Source organism: Rutidosis leptorrhynchoides, chromosome 10 (genome assembly GCF_046630445.1).
Source record: "Rutidosis leptorrhynchoides isolate AG116_Rl617_1_P2 chromosome 10, CSIRO_AGI_Rlap_v1, whole genome shotgun sequence".
NCBI lineage: Eukaryota > Viridiplantae > Streptophyta > Magnoliopsida > Asterales > Asteraceae > Rutidosis > Rutidosis leptorrhynchoides.
The window spans coordinates 210,020,211-210,042,942 of NC_092342.1; the positions used below are offsets into that span (position 1 = coordinate 210,020,211).

At 35.9% G+C, this 22,732-nt stretch overlaps 1 protein-coding gene across 1 annotated transcript; it reads left to right on the forward strand.

Moving 5' to 3' along the window:
• Positions 1-21,805: 21,805 nt before the first annotated feature.
• Positions 21,806-22,102, forward strand: LOC139870786 (putative ripening-related protein 2). The gene has a single exon (XM_071858562.1). It carries the CDS (start codon positions 21,806-21,808, stop codon positions 22,100-22,102), a length of 297 nt encoding a protein of 98 aa, XP_071714663.1.
• Positions 22,103-22,732: the final 630 nt, after the last annotated feature.

The following is a 22,732-nucleotide window of genomic DNA, read 5'->3' on the forward strand; positions in this document are numbered from 1 at the left end:
GTCTAGAATGGTTACACAAGAATTAGACACCGACTAATACAAAAAATATGAAGATCAAAAAATTATTTTTGAATTTATCTTTTTGTTCGCCGCGAGTTAGTTTTTACTTTCATCACCGTTCAACACGAAATAATTTTATGAACTAAGCGCAATAAATTGTATTCGACATGGAGTTTCGATTCACTACCAACAAAGTATTTCTCTATAGCAATAAATATGGAAATGATTTAAATTTACAGTTTAAGTCCTTAAAATATCTATGAATACATAAATAATACTATTATAATATTAATTATACACGACGATTCTCTCGAGTACAATTATTTTGCTGAAATGACTAACAACTTTTCTAAAATTAAACTCGCAGGTTACACTTTTATTCAAAAAATCATTATATATATATATATATATATATATATATATATATATATATATATATATATATATATATATATATATATATATATATATATATATATCAATTCAAAATTAATATAACTTAGACTTTAAACTAATGTTACGTCCCATGATAAATTTTCAATGTACTCATATTTCTATAAATATTACGTAGAATATAATTCATATATAATTAAAAAGATATTAATGGTGAGAAAAAAAATTCTAGACATTAAGTTACTAACACCGCCCAAAATCACTTTTAAAATTTGTCAATATTGCGGGCTCTTAAACTTAAAAGAACTTTTAAAATTTGTTAACATCACGGGCTCTTAAACTGAAAATAACTTTTAAAATTAGTCAACAGCACGAGCTCTTAAACTTAAAAGAATTTTTTAAATTTGTCAACACGACGGGCTCTTAAATAATTCATTTACTTTTCCTATTGTTTTAGCATTACTATTTACATACCAATATGAATTGCAAATAACATTTTTTGCACAATTTTTTACACACTCGTGCAACGCATGGGCTAAAAAACCTAGTTACTAAATATACTAGGAAGCAATGCCCGTGCGTTGCACGGCTTGTCTCAAATTTCACTATTTTAAAGTTCGTGTTCCGATTGGTTAAATCATGGAGGGAGTTGGTTGAAAACATATTAACCTTGAAGTGAAAGTTGATGTTGGTCTCATTATGCAAGTGGTTAAGTAGAATTTTGTGCATATATTTTGTTTGCCACTATGGAAATCTGTACATTCAGGTCATATATACTAACAATGAAACTATAAAATTGACAATTATTATTAACTATTATAATAAAGATATATAACACCACCAATAGTAGTAAACCTCATAAACTTTTCAATAACTGTTATCTTTTTATTTTCTTTAATTTAACTTTAGATATATAAACATTTATTAATAATAAATAAAAATTACATGTCATAAATTATATGATTAGTTTCAATCTTTTCATTTTCCTTATCATAATTTTGTCATAAATTTAAAATTAAGCTATGACATAAATGATAACAATAGTTCCAAACTTTTTATTTTTCATATTTACATTGAAAGATATCGTTGCATATATATATATTTATATATGTATGTATGTATGTATGTATGTATGTATGTATGTATGTATGTATGTATGTATGTATGTATGTATGTATGTGTGTGTGTGTGTGTATGTATAATTATGAAAATTAATTAAATAAACATGATATATATATTTACAAGGATAAAAAAAATTACACATATAATAATCATAGTTATATAAATTATAACTAAAATGTAACAATAATAAAAATAATAATAATTATTATTAACTGTAATCGTAATTATATTCATACTTATAATGATGAATTATAGTCATAATAATATCATTGGACACACACACAGATATATATATATATATATATATATATATATATATATATATATATATATATATATATATATATATATATATAAATTAATTAAATAAACATTATCTATATATTTACATTTATAAAAAATGTTACACCTATAATAATCATATAGTTATATGAATTAAAACTAAAATGTAATAATAATAAAAATAATAATCGTAATCATATTCGTAATTATAATCATGAATTATAATCCTAATAGTAATCATAATCTTAATTATCAATCATATAAGTTATACAAGTATACAATATAATAATCATAATATCATAATAGTAACATTAAAAAGAGATCTTCGGATGATTCGATCCAACATAGAGTCAACCACGTTTCTTCTTACCTTGTGCTCGGTTTACAATATTTTGAAGTTGGTGTTTCTTTGATACCTACAGAAACAAACAAACATATCTTATGTTCAATAATATATATATATATATATATATATATATATATATATATATATATATATATATATATATATATATATATATACACTCGGATATATATCATTTCTTATTCTTTCCATCTTAAAAAAATTGAGAATACATCATTAGTAATATGTTGTGCTCTTTTGTATGATTGATATGGAAAAATGGAATGGAGATGACATTTTATAGGCTGAAAAAATAACTTACGTTACTTCGAAGATGAAATGCTTATATATTTAATGATTACTAATTATTTAAAATTTATTTATGACGTTTTTATTTAATATGGTCTTTATTTTTTTTTAACTTTTTTGCCATAATAATTTTTAACCTTTTTTACTCATCTATTAAATTACATGGATAAATTTTATTGAGTTAATCGTATTTAATCGTATATATATATATATATATATATATATATATATATATATATATATATAGATAATAAAAACAAGATCAATGCAATTAGTAGAAGACATCTTCACATATTTTTCATTTTAAAACCCTGATGTATATGAATATTTTTAATATCGGATTATAGCTTTCATTCATGAACCATTACTTCCCTGAATTATGTAATACTTGTTGAACTAAATAATAAGTTTTCTTTTTTAAAGTAGATATAGGACTAAAACAAAACATCATTTTAGAACGGATGTCCCCGTATCAAGAAATCATACTCTTATTGGTTAATTACACAACTTGAAATTTACAAGAGAGAATAAAAGTATTTATAAGTAAAAGTATTTCATAAGTATTTAAAAAGTGTTTATAAGTAAAATTGATTTGGGACTTGTTTCATTATAACATTTAAGTTAAAAATATATAAATTAATGCTAAGTTCAGTTAAATTATTTAGGTAGCTATTGTTGAGGATATTGGAGCATCTCTCTGACTTTGTGAGCATTACACGTTTATCCAGGTAAGGATGTTCATACAGTTCTTTCAGCATTATCTTGATATATTTCTTGATTATCTTGTTATCACTTCATTATCATTTGCGAGTGCTTATTCTATCTATTTGAGTTTAACTGAATCATGAGATATGATATTACTGTGGAAACTTTTGAGGAAAGTTTTTTGCTTGAAATATGATTTACTTATGAGAACTTTGGTGAAAGTGATTTTGAGAAAACGTATTTGTGAATTTAAATGATTTTTGGAAAAGTTTATGAACTTATCTATACCGTGCATTCTTGATTCATTTGATTAGTTCCTATATGCATGGTGAACATAATCGGGTGTGTGGTTGGTTTATATGTTCACTGTGCTACCATAGAACTCTAGATTTGTAGACATGAGTTAAGTATACCGAGTCAGCTACCTGTGGAGGTACCATAAGCTTGTCATTGTGGCGACAATGGCAAGGCACCATCCATGGCGGTAGGATCAGACCACGTCATCTCCACCTATTTATTGCTTGTGGGAGAGCGTTATACTATGATATGTGATTATTGCTCGTGGGTAGGGATGGCAATGGATGTTTCATCCATGGACATCCACCCGATTCGATCCATTTATAATGGATATGGATGATGTAAATGGACGATTAACGGATATGGATATGGATGATCTAAATATTTGGTGGATCAGATATGGATGACATTTTATCATCCACGGATATATTCATTATCACCCGAAATACATTATACTATATATATGTATACGTACTAAAATATATGCATATACATCTATATATCGATATTCATATACTTATAACCTACAAATTCTTAAATTATTAACGGAAATAAGGGTTGTAATAGTCACAATTATTACATTGTTACTAACAATATTCAAAGTTACGTATTTAGATTAATTTAAACGTATATTTACTTATATTATAACGTATTTTGCTCAATTAAATTCACAATCGACGACAAATTACAATAAAAACACACGCAACAAATCAAAAACATAAAGATTAAACATTTACATTTGTAATAATCTATATTAAACTGATAAAATCGTCGTTAGATTAACATTTCATTTGATATTCAACGGATATCCATTAACCCGCATAATTCAACGAATATGGATATGGACGGATGAACTATTATTAAATGGATATGGATATGGATATGGATATGGATGGTCAAAAATTAAATGGATATGGATGTGGATATGACATCATCCGATCCATATCCGATCCATTGCCATCCCTACTCGTGGGAGATCATTTTTTTTATTGTCGAGGCGTATGGATGCATTCTAGGCTATGTTATGATATGATATGTGTAGATCAGTCGTGTGATGTAGTGACATACACACCTTCCGAATAGGAGAACCACCTGAAGTCATGACTAGTATGTTTTGCGCGATATGTGATATTATTGGGCACTGTGGGTGCTATTGTGATATTATTGGCACACGTTTTGTGCGGTTTGGATACTTTGATTTTAGGTGTACTCGGTTATAAAATTTTCCAACCCCTCGTTGCTTTAGCCTTATTTAACTTCTTACCTGGTGTGGTGATGGTACTCGATGGAGATTTTAAAAAGAAATAAAAAAATGTTATTTAATTCCTTTCACTCGTATACTTTAAAATATATTTATTATCTATTATTACTGTTTATATCTGTCAATATTCGCCCACTGAGCTATTAGCTTAGCCGCATTTTTCTTTTCATGCGGCAGGTAACAAGGTCATATGGGATGAGTGCGAGAGCTTATGGACTGGAAGATGCCTTAGAGACTACCTTTATTTTTAATTATTCAAACTTATGTTATGATTTAGAGATTTTAAATTATTTTAGAGATATTATCATTGTGGCTGACTTAGACATTATCATTTAATATTATCAGACTATTATGGTTTTAATTATTTGGTAATAATGTGACTTTCCATTTCATTTTTGGAATGGGTCGTTACAACTAATGGTATCAGAGCCTATGTTCCCTCCTATAGTTTGCCCTTAGGTTAGACCTATGAGTTTTGGGTAGATCATCACATAAGAGTTGGGTAGATCATCGTATAAGATTCTGCTTCCTTATCTTGTACTCTACCTTATTTCATTTGTTTCTAATCCTTCATGTACTTGTTTAATCTTTTCCGTTATAGATGCCTCATAAGAAAAGAACTAATGCCAATGCCAATGCTTGCATGAATGACACTAACAACAAGATAAATCTTGATGTGGCTATCCTTACGGCAGTGAATCAAACAGTTTCCGATGTTATCGCTCAGGTTGTTCCACAAGCTGTGGCTACAACAATTCATGCTAATTCTATAGGAACTAATGGCAGGGGAAGTGTTGATAACATGCGAACTGAAACAATCGCTACACTACCTACTCATTCATTGTCGGGGAAGTTTCAGAAACATAAACCTAAAGCATTTCGTGGAGGGAAAACGAATTAGATGCTGAGAATTTGATTGCATATTCAGTGAAAATATTTGACGTTTTGGATTGTACGGAGAACCGGAAGGTCCATATGGCTACGTACAAGTTTGAAGGGGATGCCAACCAGTTGTGGCAAGCTATGAAATCTGCTGAAGGGAATGGTTATGTATAGGCTTTAGCATGGCATGATTTCTTTGAAGCATTTTAATAACACTAATATTCGGTTGCTGATAGGGAAGCTTATAAAAGAGAATATATTAACATCAGACAGAATCTCGGTGAACCTATTAATAATTTCATGGATCGTTTTATTAGAGTGGATGGTGTAGTTTGTAGCTATGCTGGGACTATGGAACAACATGCTGAGAAATTTAAGTGGGCCTTACTTTATGAAAATAGATGACCACTTATTAATAATAAGTTTAACATGGTTTAGATCGTTATGGAAAGTTTCATCAGGACATAACCGAGATAATGGGAACCAAACTTGTGGGAGCCATTCTGGGCACTCACAAGGTAATGGGTCGTATAGGACAAGGGTAATAATAATGGTCAAGGTCATTGGCAGATCTAAAGATCTTAACATAATCTTGGAAATTATCATGGTCAAGCTCAATGTTCAGGAAGGAGGTCGGATTCAGCTGATAGAATAACCAAAACTTGATTCCTCTCCCGGTATGTACGAAATGTGGGACTAATCATCCAGGAAGGCCTTGTTACAAAGATTCAGGTGCATGTTTCAGGTGTGGTCAGGAGGGGCATTTGGCTAGGAATTGTACGTCTCAAACGAATATGAATCAGCAGAATATAGTGGTACTAATCAAGGCACTACACGTCATGCTGCACATGCTCAAGGTACCACTTCTGGCACTCTTACTTTACATAGTAATAAAGCTCGTGTACTATTTGATATGGGTGCTACTCATTCTGTGATATCGTTATCATTTCTTAAATGTGTTAATTTGTCTGCTTCTGTATTACATCCTCCTGTTTGTATTTCTAAACTTTTGAGAAATTCTGTCACTATTACATGCGTGTACCTTAATTGTCCTATCTCGGTTAATAATAATATTCTCCACACTCAATTACTTCCTATGGAGATGCATGACTCCAATATTATCTTGGGAATGGATTAGTTATCTCCACATCATGCTCATGTTTATTGTTATGGTAAACGGATTGTATTAGGAGATTCTTCTAAACGGGAGTATGTGTATCAAGGAACTTCACCAAGTACACTTATGAAAATGATTTCTCCTATGAAGGAGAGAAAGTTAATCTGAGGTGGTTGTGAGGGTTATCTTGCATCTATTCATAATAGCTCAAATATCATGTGGAGCCGCGTCGTGGGCCTAAGAGTCGTACTGCGCCTATATACTAAACATGATGGGAGTTTTTGTTGGAAGTATCTGTCACGAAATTGTACTATTGGCCACGCCGCGCCCCAAAGCGTGACCTGATGGTGAACTATTTGGAAGGATGTTGGTTCCAAAATGTGCTTAGGGCCGCACCGTGGGCCGAGTAACCGCGCCGTGCCCTTACGTGAGATGGTCGTTGTATCAAGGAGTTTGATAGGATGTGCAGGTGTATTAATGATTGGGCACCATTAGTACGGTTGCACGTCGTGTCAAATGAATGAAGTGCAACGAGCATCAAGCAAGATGGGGTTGTTAGGTGTTTTGGCATGTCTTTTGTTATGATCTAATCTATTATAAATTATAGCTGAGGACACGAAGTGGAGTGGATCTTGAGGGTACAAGCAATGATTCCAATAATGTTGATGATCTTACGGCCAAGATTGAGGCCGCGTTAGAGAGTTATTCCTAGATTTTTACTGAGAAGGTTAACGAGGTTCTTCAAGAGACGATTGAGGAACAAATAACCGATCTCATTCGAGATCAAGTAAGTGTGGTGGTAAGAGAAGAGTTTGATAATAGGTTTCCAAAGCCTCAAGGTGAAGAGGGTGTTGAAGACGGACCGCTTAATCATGAGGTTCCCGATAATAGGGGGTTTAGTTACAAAGACTTTAAGTTAACTAAGCCGCCACTCTTCGAAGGGAATCTTGACCCTCTAAAAAGAACTAAGTGCATTTCGAATGTGGAAGGATGTTTTCGGGTGTGTTAATTCCCACCCGACAAAAAGACAAGGCTTGCTACGAGCCTAATGAGGGGTGAGGCAAAGACATGGTTGGATGATAAGATCCTTATGATGGGTGAAGAACCATTTGTGAGTTTGTCTTGGGATGATTTCATGACCAAGCTCTTTAAGGAGTACCACACTCAAGCCAATCTCACTTGAATACTTAAGGAGTTGTGGAATTTACGTCAAGGGCATATGGACCTAAAAACTCTTAAGGCTACGTTTCTTGCTAAGGAACAGTTTTGCCCTGAGTATCAGGGGAATGACCGCATGTTAATGCAGGATTTTCATAAAGCCTTGAATGATGACTTTCGGGCGAAGATTAGCCTTGGCCATGTTAAGACTTTTGCAGAGTTGTTTGATGTGGAGATAAGCTTTGAACCCAATGTCCCGAAAGTTAATGATGTTACTACAAGTAAGAGGAAGGTTGAGGTAAGTAGTGCCTCGAGTAAGAAGGCTAAGAGTGGGTCCGAAAGTGTAGGTAGTGTGAAGAAGGGAGGTTCCGGGGGTTATGTCCCTAATTGCTATACTTGTGGGCAAAAGGGTCACATGTCTCGGGATTGCCCAAAACCGTCCTCTAAGGGTAAGATTACTTGTTTCAATTGCCACAAAGTAGGTCACCAGAAGTCCGAGTGTCCCAAGTTGACTATGGGTGATAAAAGTTACGACAACGCCAAGCGGTTGGAGAAGGCAGCGCGGCCCGCGAGGGGCCGAAATTTCTTGATGACTACAGATGATGCTTAGAAGTCTAACGAACTAGTTTCAGGTACTTTCTTAGTTAATTCTAAACCCGCTAAGATTCTATTTGATAGTGGTGTCGATATGTCGTATGTTTCCTTAAAATATGCGGCTACTTTAGTTTGTCCTTTATGTGATCTAGACTCTCCGTTACAAGTCGAGATCATCGATGGTAGGTTCTCGGTTGCTAATGGGGTGTATAAAAATTGTGTTATTGATTTCGGAATCGATAAGTTTGATATTGACTTTGTTCCTATTACCTTGGGTGAATTTTATGTCATTGTGGGTATGGATTGGCTTGATCATAATAGAGCTAATCTCGCATGTCAAGAGAATTTTGTAAGGGTAAGAACCCCAAGTGGAGGAGAGCTCCGTGCCTATATGCACTTATGCTCGAGTGCGTCGACTCGTGTCTAGTGGAGGCATGGCTTATCTAGCTCATGTGGTTGATATTCGTGATGAGCCACCTTCCATTAAATATATTCTTGTTGTTAATGAATTTGAAGATGTTTATCGTGATGAATTACTGGGTGTTCCGCCGGTAAGACAAGTGGAGTTTTGGATAGAGTTGGTTTCGGAGGTTAATCCCATTTCCAAAACCCCTATTCGCTTGGCACTAACCGAAATGCATGAGTTATTGAATCAAACCCAAGAGTTGGTATAGAAGGGTTTTATCCGACCGAGTAGCTCGCCATGGGGTGCTCCGATCTTGTTCGTAAAGAAGAATGATGGTAATATGTGTATGTGCATTAACTACCGTGAGCTTAAAAAAGTGACGATCAAGAATCGTTATCCGTTACGTAGGATCGACAATTTATTTGATCAACTTCAAGGTGAGTGCTATTTCTATAAGATCGACTTGCGGTCCGGTTATCATCAATTGTGGATCCGTGTGGAAGTTATTGAGAAGACGGCGTTTCGGACGCGATATGGGCTTATTGATTTTGTTTTGATGCCTTTTGGTCTTACGAATGCGCCCTCAACATTCATGGACCTTATGAACCGGGTGTGCCAACCTATGTTGGACAAGTCGGTAATTGTGTTGATTGACGACATACTCGTTTACTCTAAGAGTATGAAGGAACATGAACATCATTTGCGTGTGTTTTTGAAGACGTTGCGTAAGGATAAGTTGTATGCGAAGTTCTCCAAGTGTGAATTTTGGTTAAGGGAAGTGAAATTCCTTGGCCATATTGTGAATCATGAGGGTATTAAGGTTGATTCCGGCAAGATTGATGCAGTTAAAAGTTGGGAACGACTGACTACACCTACGGAAGTCTGAAGTTTTCTCGGATTGGCCAGTTTATTTAAGATTTTCCAAGATTGCTTCATCCTTAAAGAAGCTAACGCGGAAAAATGTGAAGTTCGTGTGAGGTGAGGACCAAGAAATCGCTTTTCAATTATTAAAGATCAAATTGTGTCAAGCTCTGGTGCTAGTGTTACCGGAAGGGGTGGAAGACATGGTGGTATATTGTGATGCCTCGATTAGTAGGCTCGGTTGTCTACTTATGCAAAGGGGTAATGTTATCGCTTATGCCTCGAGACGACTAAAAGAGCACGAGAAGAACTACTCGACTCATGACCTGGAGTTATCGGCAGCGGTTCATGCGTTGAAAATTCGGATCTATTATCTTTATGGTGTTAAGTGTATGATTTACTCAGATCATAAGAATTAAAAGTACTTCTTTGATCAATGCGATTTAAACAACCGTTAACGACAATGGTTATATTTGTTGAAGGATTATGATCTTGAGATACTTTACCACCCGGGTAAAGCTAATGTGGTTGCAGATGTGTTAAGTCGGAAGAACCAAGTTCCGAGTTTGTAAGAAAAGTCGTTGCGGATGATACTTTCAAATGATTTCCTCGAGAAACTCGGTGAGGTTTAAATTGAGGCGTTTGTTAATTTTAAGCGTGAAGAGTGAATCCAAGGGCAAATGGAGTCGATTTTCCTAGGGTCGCATGGGTTGTAGTGTTTTCAAGGTCGGGTGTGGGTGCCAAAATTGGATGGTCACCGTACGGTACTACTCAACTAGGCGCACAAATTGAAATACTCTATTCATCCGGGTGATAAAGATGTATCTTGACTTGAGGAAAGAGTATTGGTGGCCCGGTATGAAGCGCGAGGTGGTTATGTTTGTTGAGCAATGTGTCACTTGCTTGCAAGTTAAGGCGAAGAATCAAAAGCCTTATGGTATGGTGCAACCGTTAGAGATCCCGAAGTGGAAGTGAGAGCATCTTACCATGTATTTTATTACCAAATTGTCGAAAATAGTGAGAACCCAATATGATACAATTTGGGTGGTCGTTGACCGGTTGACGAAAAGTGCCTTGTTTCTCCCTATACGCGAGGCAATTTCGTCAGAGCCTTTGACAAGGTTGTTCATTAAAGAGGTGATTTCGAGACACGGGTACCGGTGTCTATTATTTCGGATCGAGATACGCGTTTTACTTCTCGATTTAGGGGTAAGTTTCACAGCGAAATGGGTACTCAAGTGAAATTGAGCACCATCTTTCATCCTCAAACGGATGGTCAAAGCAAAAGGACCATCTAAACCTTGGAGGATATGCTTCGGGCGTGTGTGATAGATTTTGTTGGGAGTTGGGATGAACATTTACCATTGGTGGAGTTCTCGTACAATAATAGCTACCATAGTGGAATGCCACTGTATGATATGCTTTATGGACGATGATGTCGAACCCCAATTTGTTGGGGCGAGCTGGGTCAAAAGGAAGTTGGTGGTACCGAGGTGGTTCTTAAGACGAACCAAAATATTGATGTGATTCGTGCTCGCCTCAAGGCGGCACAAGATCAAAAAAATTCGTATGCGGATAAGCGTAGGGGACCGATTGAATTTAATGAAGGTGATATGGTGATGCTAAAGGTGTCTCCATGGAACGGTGTGATTAGGTTCCGGAAGCGGGGAAAACTTGCTCCTCGATTTATTGGACCTTTCAAGGTTTTGGCACGTGTTGATGAAGTTGCATATCGTTTGGAGTTGCCCGAAGAGCTTGTGGGAATCCATAACACATTTCATGTTTTCTATCTTCGCAAGTGTCTTACGGACGACTCGATGTGGGTACCATTGAATGAGATTACTCTAAATAACAAACTAGAGTATGTGGAAGAGCCGGTTTCTATCCTCGATAAAAAGGTTAAAGAGATTCAGAATAAGAGGATTAGGACTTATAAGGTGCAATGGCGGCACCTAAAGGCGTCCGAGTGTACTTGAGAATCTGAGGAATTTGTGTTGGAACATCTGCCCTCATTACATGCTGCATGGATCGCGGGGACGCGATCAGGTCCAAGTGGGGGAGAGTTGTAACACCCCGATTCTCAAATATCATGTGGAGTCGCGCCGCGGGCCTAAGAGCCGCGTCGCGCCTATATACTAGACCTGATGGGAGTTTTTGTTGGAAGTTTTTGGCACGAAATTGTACTAGGGGCCGTGACGCGGGCCTAGGAGCCGCGTCGTGCCCCAAAGCATAACCTGATGGTGAATTATTTGGAAGGTTGCTGGTGCCAAAATCTGCTTAGGTCCGCGTCGTGGGCCGAGTATCCGTGCCGCGCCTTTATGCGTGAGCTGAAGGTGATATCTTTAGCAAAATTCTGGGGGTGAAATACACTACGGGCCTGGGAGCCGCGACGCGCCTTGACCCGGGGCTGAATGCTGATTTGATATTTTTAAAAGGGTTAGTTTGTAAGACCCATTTATTCGTACGATATATATGTATACATATACATACGTAGATGTATATTATGGATTCGTCGTATTATAAATGTGTGTGTGTATATATATATATATATATATACGTATATGCATGGCGAGATTATGAAAGTATTCATGCGTTCGAATGAGACGTGTAAGCTAGTGTACGTATATGTATAAAAAAATACATACAAAGAGTATCGAATACATATATGGATATAGAGTGCGTGGATTGTTTGAGGCATGGTTTAAGTGTTTTTATATAGATGTAAGTTGCATGGATGAAGGGCACATGTGTGTATGCATGAGTACGTGTTTGACGAGTTAAAAACTGGTCGAAACACGCCCAAGGTCGCGGCACGACCGAGGGAACTGAGGCATGGTTAACCAAGCGATCCAGGATCAGGATCCCGACAAAACAACCACCAGACCACGACTAATCTTGCGGCGCAGAGAAAGGTGGTTGCGGCGCGACGCTTCTGGGTGATTGGTTCCGGATTTCGCAATTTTAAAGGGAAAGTGAGGGCATTTTGGTCTTTTTGCGTATGGGACAGATTATATCCCCAAATCTGGTCCATTCATTTCATTTTCTTATTTTCTTTTTCTTTTTCTTCTCCATTTTCTCTCATTTCCTTCAAAATCCCAATTGATTCAAAGTGTGATTTGGAAAGGAAGAAGCGGGATTCGATCGAGAGCGTAAGAGGCAACCTTGTTCTCCTCGTTCTTAGCTACAAGTTGACAATAGCGGTAAGCTCTAACTCCGAATTTCGTTTTCGTGTTCATCATCTAAATTTAGGTCTTTTGATTGTATGTTCATAAATGGAATCCCACTAGTTGTTAATGGAAGATGATAACTAGGATTTGGGTTTAAAGGTGTTGAAGGCGGGTTTTGGTTTGGTAAACTAATTAACCAAATTTAATATTTACAAACGAGTGTAATCACTAGTATTTAGTGATTATTGAGGTATTGGAAGCCATTATTGTTCATGTGGTTGACTAATTTTGAATAGAGTCAAAATTAGGATTTGATGATGATTGTGCCCGATTGTCGATTTAGTTGAGTTTATAAACTTAAAATGACTTAAGTTTAAGTATAAACTTGTGTTGGTGGCGTTTTGGAGTCAAAACTTGTAAATGTGAGAATTTGACTATGTAAAGGGTTAAAATGGGTTTTCAAGCGAAACACGAGTTAAAATGCGTTCGAGTGCTAAAGTTGGTACATTTAGGTTTTTCGGGTACGCAGGAATTGGTCTTGTTGGTTTCGGACCTTCGAGTAGCGTTAAAAGTGCAAAAGGGTGTGATTTGCACTTGTTGTTCATTTGGGCGGGTCGAGAGTCCAAATGAGTTTGTATTGATGATTATGTGATAAATGGAATAGGTACGTTCCATTGGCAAGTTACGGGTTTAGATTGCACTTCATCGGGGCGTTTAAGGTGAGTGTAAATTTACTATATGTGTATGTATACATAGGATGGGTGCGTGTGTGTAGGGTGACCCTTGCTCGGGTTTACTCTATGTTTGTGTGGGAGAATGGACTCCTCTTGTCCTTCGGGTCCATATAATACGCTTATACGTTTTAGGTTACTACCCTTGGTGTTGTGATTGGCTAGCGTATTGGATAAACCCTTTTGGCGATGGGTTTTGCTAGCATTTGATGTTGAGGAGATGAATCTCGGGTAGTGCGGATTCATGATGACTCGGGTAGTTCGGTCATCTTGGTGATGAGGTGGTGAATTTTGGGTTGTGCGAATTCACTAAGGCTCGGGTAGTTCGGCCAACCTCGGTTGTTGAAGCGGTGAAGGAAGTGAATCTCGGGTAGTGCAAATTCACTAAGGTCCGGGTAGTTCGGCCAACCTTCATGTGGTTTAGGTTAAGGGGTTAACCTTATTGTTGTTATTGATTATATTATTGTATGTGCGTATATACTTATTGCTGTGTTGTAGCTAATCTTGTGGCATTAGCTTGGTGATTACGTAGCGTGTAGCTACTTTGTGTATGTGCTCTTTTGTAGCTTGTTTACCATGCGGAGGTGGTATGTGTTTACTTTACGTGCTTGGTGATGCGTATCCATTTTATGCATATGTATGTGTATAGTACCTTTACATTCACTAAGCATTAGCTTACCCTCTCGTTGTTGATATTTTTATAGGTTCGCATGATGAGGGCTTGGGTAAGCGTGGGGATTAGAGATCTTGGCTAGGTTGTTTTAGAAGATCTTGCTTTTGGACTCGATTTAGGATTGGGTAGCGTAGTCCCAATCACCATGCTCGGTTTTGTGTAAAAGTAACTAGTCGGGTCATGTGACATATATCGATTTAGTCAAATGGGTCATGAGTAATAACCAGGTTATGATTTAACTAACGTATTGTTGTATTTAGGAGTTTAAATTATTATTGTATGTTTTTAAGTTCGTTGAACTTACTTTGATAACAAATACGTTTTGAAAATTGTGTATTGAGACCTAAAGTGTTATTTAATGTATATTAAAAAGGAAAAAATTTTATGGGCCGGTAATCGACGGGTTAGGTCGTTACATAGTTGGGGGTGTTTTGGTCTTTTCACTTGATGAACGACTTGGGAACATTAAAAATTGATCCAAACTCAGTTTTGGATCTCATTTCACACACACCAACTCTCCCAACCCTTTTATAGTGAGAAACCCTCTTCTAGTGAGAGAAAGCTTTGATTGAGGAAGAAGAAGCTTGAATCTCCTCAAAGTGCAAGAGTTTACATTGTTTATCTTGTTCCTAGCTACATGGTGATAGTGGTGGTAAGTCCTAACTCCGATTTTCTTTCAATTTGATGTTAGGATTTGAACTTGCATGTTCTTGAGAAAACCCATTTAGCTCACAAATGGGTGATTGAAGCTAGTTGTGGGTGTTGTTGACCTTTGTTGGTGTGTTTTGGGTTGGAAAAATGTTATGGCTCAGAAAAGACTTGCAATTTGAGTATAATCACTAGTATTAGTGATTTTGTTGGTGATTGGAACCCAAATGGGTGTGTTGGAAGTTTGATTTTAGGTGTAAACCCAAATTGGGTCATAATGAGTAATTTGATGGAAATGGGTCACAAAGTACTTCTAGCACTTGACCATAAGTTTTTTTTGGTTAGCTTGGGACCAAATCACTAGCTATTATTGATTTGGGGTATTTGGGGTCTTGTTTGACCTAGTTGGTAGTTTGGGTGCAATTTGGGTCAAATTGTGCCTTGAGGATTTTTGGGTCAAGCTACTAGTGTTTATAGCTTGAGGTTGTGATTTATGCTAGGTGACTTGCTCCTGGATCAAGCTTGAAGTCCTAGCTCAGTTGTTGACTCATCTAGGTGATTAAGGTGAGTGGAATATTTATATGTGTGTATACATAAATTGTTTGCTTGTAGGGTTTAGTGGCGAGTACTATCCGGTTGTAAAGGATTTACTATTTGTTGGCCACTTGGTGCATAGTGGTGAGTGATGTCTTCAATGATACATTTTTTTTGGCCACGTTACGTTTGGAGAAAAGTGGTGAGTGTCGACTATGTGAAAGTCCACTCTTTGTTGGCCTCTCATGAGGATGTGGTAAATGTCACCGTTCAGTTTCACTTTTTGTTGGCCACATTCGGGTGTATATGGTAGTGTCGTCCGCGAGGCGCTTTTGTTGGCCATTTACACGGGTTGTTGATGCTACTCATTTGATGTCTAGAACATTTGGGTATGGTTAACCATATAGCGTTCATATGTTTTTTTATTGGTAGTGTAGCGTGTTATATTATTGTCTTATGCGATTAACATGATAGCTTGTACTCAGTTGTGTTTATATGCGTTTGTGATGCTATCTTGTATGCGGTTATGTGTAAGTTGTGCAAGTAAGTGGTTTATGTATGTATGCATATAAGTATTGCACTCACTAAGCAATTGTAGCTTACTCCTTTGTTGTTTACATTTTTATAGATTGTGGCACCTCGAAGGACAAGGGTAAGGGATTGGCCTATCTTTCATGTGGCGGATTTTTGAAAGGCGCTTTTCGTAATGGTCCCGACGGTCATGTTCATTGTGGGTCATTTTGGTCAAATGGGTCATATTAAACATTGTTAAATTAGGGACGTGAGTTCCCGATGTTGTAAACTTGTACCTGTTGTGTTTCGAATTATATTTAACATTGTGTAAGGCATGCTGATCCAAGTCTTGTATTGGAGCAAATTTTGTTAATGTTTAAAAAAATGTCATATTTTCACAAGTTAATTGTTAAATCGGTTTCAGAGTCGTTTCATTGTGTTGGTCCCGAATTAACAACAGGAAGTTTTGTAGGGGGGGGGGGGGTTGAATACAATTCTTTTTGCAATTTAAGATTGATTAGTCAGTTAAGTGTAATTAACAAGTAATTAAATCAGAGTCACAAGTAATTTTCAACGGTTATTCTTTTATTGATATAATCTCAAAGAATCACGGTTATCCTTGGCGGAAGTGATAACTGGTTGATACAGTTACACCTAATAGCTTTCAACAAATTAAGCTTACAACTTGGACTCTATTGATTTAATACCGACACCATTAATTTCTACAATTGTGGTTTCATCTATTTTAGGAGCCCTAAAACCGTGTTATCTATCTATTTTCAGTTGGTATAATGGATGTTTGTAACAGGGCGACAACTATGTTAGGAAGCACGTGGTCTTCCATTCCTTCTTTGATAGCTAGTTGCAGGAACACCCCTTTGGACATTCGTTTTGATGAACAAATGGAATGTGGTGTTCCCTAGGTGTTGACAAAGCTTTAACCATGAACTGCACATGGTTAATCTTCTGTATTCATTCGTTATCATATAAGGTCACTTGTCAGCCGCCGACTCGTGTCCTTATCTATTCAACTTTGTCTTCGATGTCAGTTGAATAGTGCCAATTGATGTAGACAACACTGGAAACGATCATGCTTGTAATGGAGCACGATTTGTCCAAGTGTTGTGTGCTGCTCCGGCCTCTGCTAATTATTCGATTACTAGTTCTTCTTGGATTACCCTTGTTGGTTCTACATACATCCCATGTTGGTCAGAAGTAACCTTGAAATTTGAACTATCTTGTGTTGATAGCGAAGGTAGTATACTAAACACTTAGTGTAACGACCCAACCCGTTAACCAACTAATAACGCAGAATAAAAAAAAAATTCTTTGTGCAGCAAATGGCGCGGCGCGCCATGACCCCGCGCGGCGCGCAAAAGGGCCTGGACAGGCTGCTGTCCCAAAAGTCCCAAATGCGAAAATGTTTGACCACTTCCCGACACATTTAGACTAAACGGTTTTCACAACATATTATAATAGTTAAAACTAACACGTTCCATCAATAAAAAGGGTTTTACGACACCGGGACCACATATGCCCAAATTACCCTTTAAGTACCAATTTCAAGTTTTCGACCACACGACTTTTAACACAAAATAAAGCCGAGCATGGCGATTGGGGATACGCTACCCAATCCTAATCAATCCAAAAGCAAGCCTTCTAAAGTAACTACGCGAGTCCACTAGTCCCACGCTTACCCGAGCCACCGCATCCATGCAAATCTATAAAAAAGACAACAACGAAAGGGTAAGCTAACGCTTAGTGAGTGAGAATATACTACATACATATATATGCATAAAATGGACACGCCACATAAAACCAAATACCGCATACCGGAGCATCCAAGCATAAAGGCAAGCTAGTCTAAGCATACCGTAAGATCACTAAGCAACGAGCTAAAGATACATCAACAAAATATAAGTTCACCAACAACGATGTGAACAATGCCAATAAGCTACACCCAGAGGGTTAGCTACATCACGACAATACAACATTATATATATATATATATATATATATATATATATATATATATATATATATATATCGAATAACATAATTTGCTTACGCTTACAACACAATAACCATGGTTAACCAAATCTTCGCAAGGGAATGACTTCGCGAAACAAGTCATCGATGTTCATAAAAACCATTAGTGCACTTAACACTTCGTACACTAACCCCACGGGTGGCATCGTAACACTTCGATACTTCACCCCGGGTGGCGTCTTAACACGTCGACACTTCACCCCGAGTGGTGTCTTAACACTTCGACACTTCACTCTTCATTTTACTTGAGGTGGCATCTTAACAAGTCGATACTTCACCTCGAGTGGCGCCTTAACACATCGGCACTTCACCCGTTATTCTCTTGGAGTGGCATCTTAGCACATCGATACTTCACTCCGGGTGGTGTCTTAACACATCGACACTTCACCCCGGGTCGCGTCTTAACACATCGACACTTCACCCGTCACATTACTTTGAGTGGTGTCTTAGCACATCGACACTTCACTCGTCACGTGAAATGTGGTGTCTTAGCACATCGACACTTCACATCTCACGCTACAACAAATAAATACATTATATACCTACGCAGATAATTATTCCACTCACTATATTAACCCTTCGTCATTGGGGTTATATAAGTCTACATCACACGCCCATGTGAAAACGTACACACAAAGTGTGCACCTCGCCAAAGTGGTCAACCAAAACACACAACCGTGCCAATTGGACCTATACACAAGTCCAACAATTCCACCTATACGAGAAGCGAGCTCTATAAGCGAGAACCCCTTCACCCGACCCGCACCCATCTTACACATGCATATGCATATAGGATATTAACACTCACCTTGTCGTCTTGAAGAATGCTACCAAAATCCCCAATCACCGATGGAATGTACCTAATCCATTTATCACATAACAAGTAACACAATTAGGGTGGATACACAAATCAACCCAAATTGACAACTAGTGCAATTTCGACCCAAATGCACTTCCGAGCAAAAACCGCGCCCAAACTAACCAATAATCACTAACACAAGTGAGAATGGTCCTAATATGCCAATCAAACCCAATCATAGGTGTTAAACACCTATCTTGCCCAAAATGACACTTAAACCCTAATTTGACCCATAAGAAGTCAATATCACGCCATTAGCAAGTTTTGACACCAAAATATATTTAACTCGGTTCTATGCTTCAACTTAATCCATTTTAAGTTTATAAACCTTATTAAATCGGCAATTGAGTCATAATCATCAACAAACCCTAATTTTGACTCTAGTCAAAATTAGTCAACCATAAGAACCCTAATGGTTTCCAAAACACCAATAATCACTAACACTAGTGATTATACACCATTTACAAGTCTTAAACATGGTTAAATCATTAACCAACCCAAAACCCGCCAAATATCAAAATAGCAAGTTTCCATAAACCCTCTTCATCAACCAAATGGGTTTTACAACTAACAATCTTAAACCCTAACTTGAATATCAAATCTAACAAATGAAATTCGGTGTTAGAACTTACCACTAGTATTACCGTGTAGCTAAGAACGAGAAGAACAAACTTGTCTACTACGCCAAAGATCAATACCCGCTTCTTCCTTTCCAAAAATCCCTTTAAATCAAATGGGTGTTTGAGTTCTTGAGAGAAATATGAAAATAAAAGGAAAAAGAAATGAATAAATGAAATGGGTGGATGAGGTTAAGTCTCCAAATCTGGCTCAAATGCAAAAAGACCAAAATGCCCTTTTAAAAACTCTAAAATAGCCAAAGGGGTCTGCCAGCGACATATGGCGCGGCGCGCCATAACTCCGCGCGGCGCGCGACTGTTCAGAATCAGAATCCAGGTCTTACACTTAGACACAACACGCAATTATGTTTAACAAATAAATAAACGTATGTTGACATGCACATTACAACTAGTATTTATAACTATGTTTTGTCATAATTAAATCCTTAATTCCGTAGGGGACTCAACAATCTCCCCTTATTTGATGATGACAAAATATGTGACATGAAAAGAAAAACACTAAGGCCCAGCGCTACAGGACTTAAGAAAAATAAGCAATATTTGTCAGTAAGTTTATTTTTGATGGGATCTTGTAATGAGTTATCCATATCTTATAATTTGATATACTTTTGAAGATAAATCATTTATATTCATTCAGAGTACACAAGAGAGAATGGAAAATTACAAAGATCAAAATAACAAAAATTACAAGTTATAAAGATACTAAGATTCTATTCCTCATCTATTGGTTCTTCTTTGATCTTGATACTTGAGAGATCCACGTCTGGAAACAACTCTGGGAGGTCTTCGATTATGAGAACTAAAATTGTTGGTGGCAAAATGATTGGTTCACGTCTGGATGGGACAGCAACAGTCTTCTTCTTCTTCTTCTTTATCAACACCACGGGCTCTTAAACTCAAAAGAACTTTTAAATTTATCAACACCACGAGCTCTTAAACTCAAGAATAATTGTTTGAAAAAATCAATTAATTTTGCATTATTATTTTACCCATCGTGCAACACACGGACAAACTAGTTACATAAAATTTTGTTTGAGATTTAATCACCTTACACATGTTAACATATGTTTGTGGTTTACTTGGATTTGAATTTTTATTTTTTTTTTGTCAATGTTGGATGATAAAATTTGTCAACAACACGGGCTCTTAAACTATAAAGAAATTTTTAAAATTTGTCAATAACACAGGCTTTTAAGTAATTCTTATACTTTTTCTTTTTTTTAGTATCGCTATTTACATATCAATATGAACTGCAAATTACTACATTTTTTCATGTTTTTTTACACACATGTGCAACGCATAGGCGTAAAAACCTAGTGTGTGTATATATATATATATATATATATATATATATATATATATATATATATATATATATATATATATATATATATATATATATATATATATATATATATATATTTATATAGTTCAAACGAGAACAAAAAAAAGGCGAGAACTGCGAGAACTTTTAATTTATAAAGATTTTCACATGTGAGTAGATTGAATCACCTATAAATGTTAATGGATAGTAAGAAGGAACATAAAACAGTTTAAAAAAAAATTATATTTTTATTTATATAATCAAATATATAGTTTCTCGTTCACATGTACATCTTTGTTTGTGAACTTGTAAACATTTATTATAATTAATAATTTAACATGTAATTCGTGGTAATAAACATATGTTTGTTAATAATATGAGCATTAATTAACATTTGCATGTAATTTGTTGCATTTAAATGCATAAAAACTATGAAATTAAAAAATTCTTGCAGTTCTCGCCATTTTTAAGTAATCGAGGATAATACCCCTAGTAATATGATGCATGCGTCTTTTGTAATAACAACACATAATAACTACTAGCTTAAGATCGAATCATATAAATACGGAGTGATTAACAAAGTATCATACCAATTTATCTCTAAAGTTTAAATAACATATATAAAGTCTTTTCACAAGAAATAGATCCTTGCATTTAACTTTTCAGTTGACTAATAATATTTTACTCAAGTGACATAATAATTTATTACTCTGTATTAGTTCAACTTTCTTATTATAGCCTTCAATTTATCCTTAGTAACAATAATCATCCAAGTACAAAACAAAACCATGATCTCCATATAAATGATACCATTTAAATCAAATTCTATAGCAAAATACCATTGGGGATAAAATGAAGCAATATACAATTTGCTTCTTCATTCTCGTTACCCTATTCATATCGTCCATCGATGCTCACTCTCGTCATATAAGAGCGACTATGACCATTAACGATTTTGAAGGTGGAGGTCCGTCTGAATGTGATGGTAAGTACCACTCAGATAACACGTTGATTGTAGCATTGTCTAGTCGTTGGTACAATCATGGAAAAAGGTGTGAGAAGTTTATTAATATATATTATAAGGATAGACATGTAAAAGCTAAGGTGGTCGATGAGTGTGATTCAAGTCAAGGGTGTCCAAATGATATTCTGGATGCATCTAAAGCAGTTTGGAAGGCTCTTCGTGTGCCAAAAAGTCAATGGAGTGAAACCAAAGTTACTTGGTCAGATCCATGATGAAAATGATTTTTAGTTTTTAACGTTATAGAAAAATAAAGTATGTTTCTCTTATGCATGACTTGTGAAAAAGTATAAAATTGCAATATCATTGAGAAATATATGTGTTCAAATCAGTTATATCGTTGTTGTTAGATGTTAAATACTCCGCACTAAAGAACAATGATGATTAAGTGCAATGATTCATTAATTTCTAGCAAGATGATTGCTTTAAATTATAAGATGATCTAATAAAAAGTTGCAAAATAAACTAAAGGACCATTTGTTCATGTAACATTCTAAACATCTATGGTAGTCAAAAAGCTGATCAATATTAGTCTAGCATGGACCAAAAGTACAATACATTAAATATTTGGTAAAAAGATGAAAATATTTAGAAACTTTGATGACTAATATGTAAAATTGGGGTTTATTTGGTGAAGCCAGATTTTTAAAAAGAATTTCATTCCTTTTCTAGTACATTCAATTAGAGCTTGTGTGGGAGAATTAGGTGAGAAAGAAAATTAAAAATCTAGAGAGAAAACACAAAGACAAGCTTGATAAGTGAAGGTTAAAAGTTAGAGCAACATTACAGCTTAAGAGTTCGAGTCTTGCTTAAAATATTTTCTGGTATATATTTCGTGTTACTAT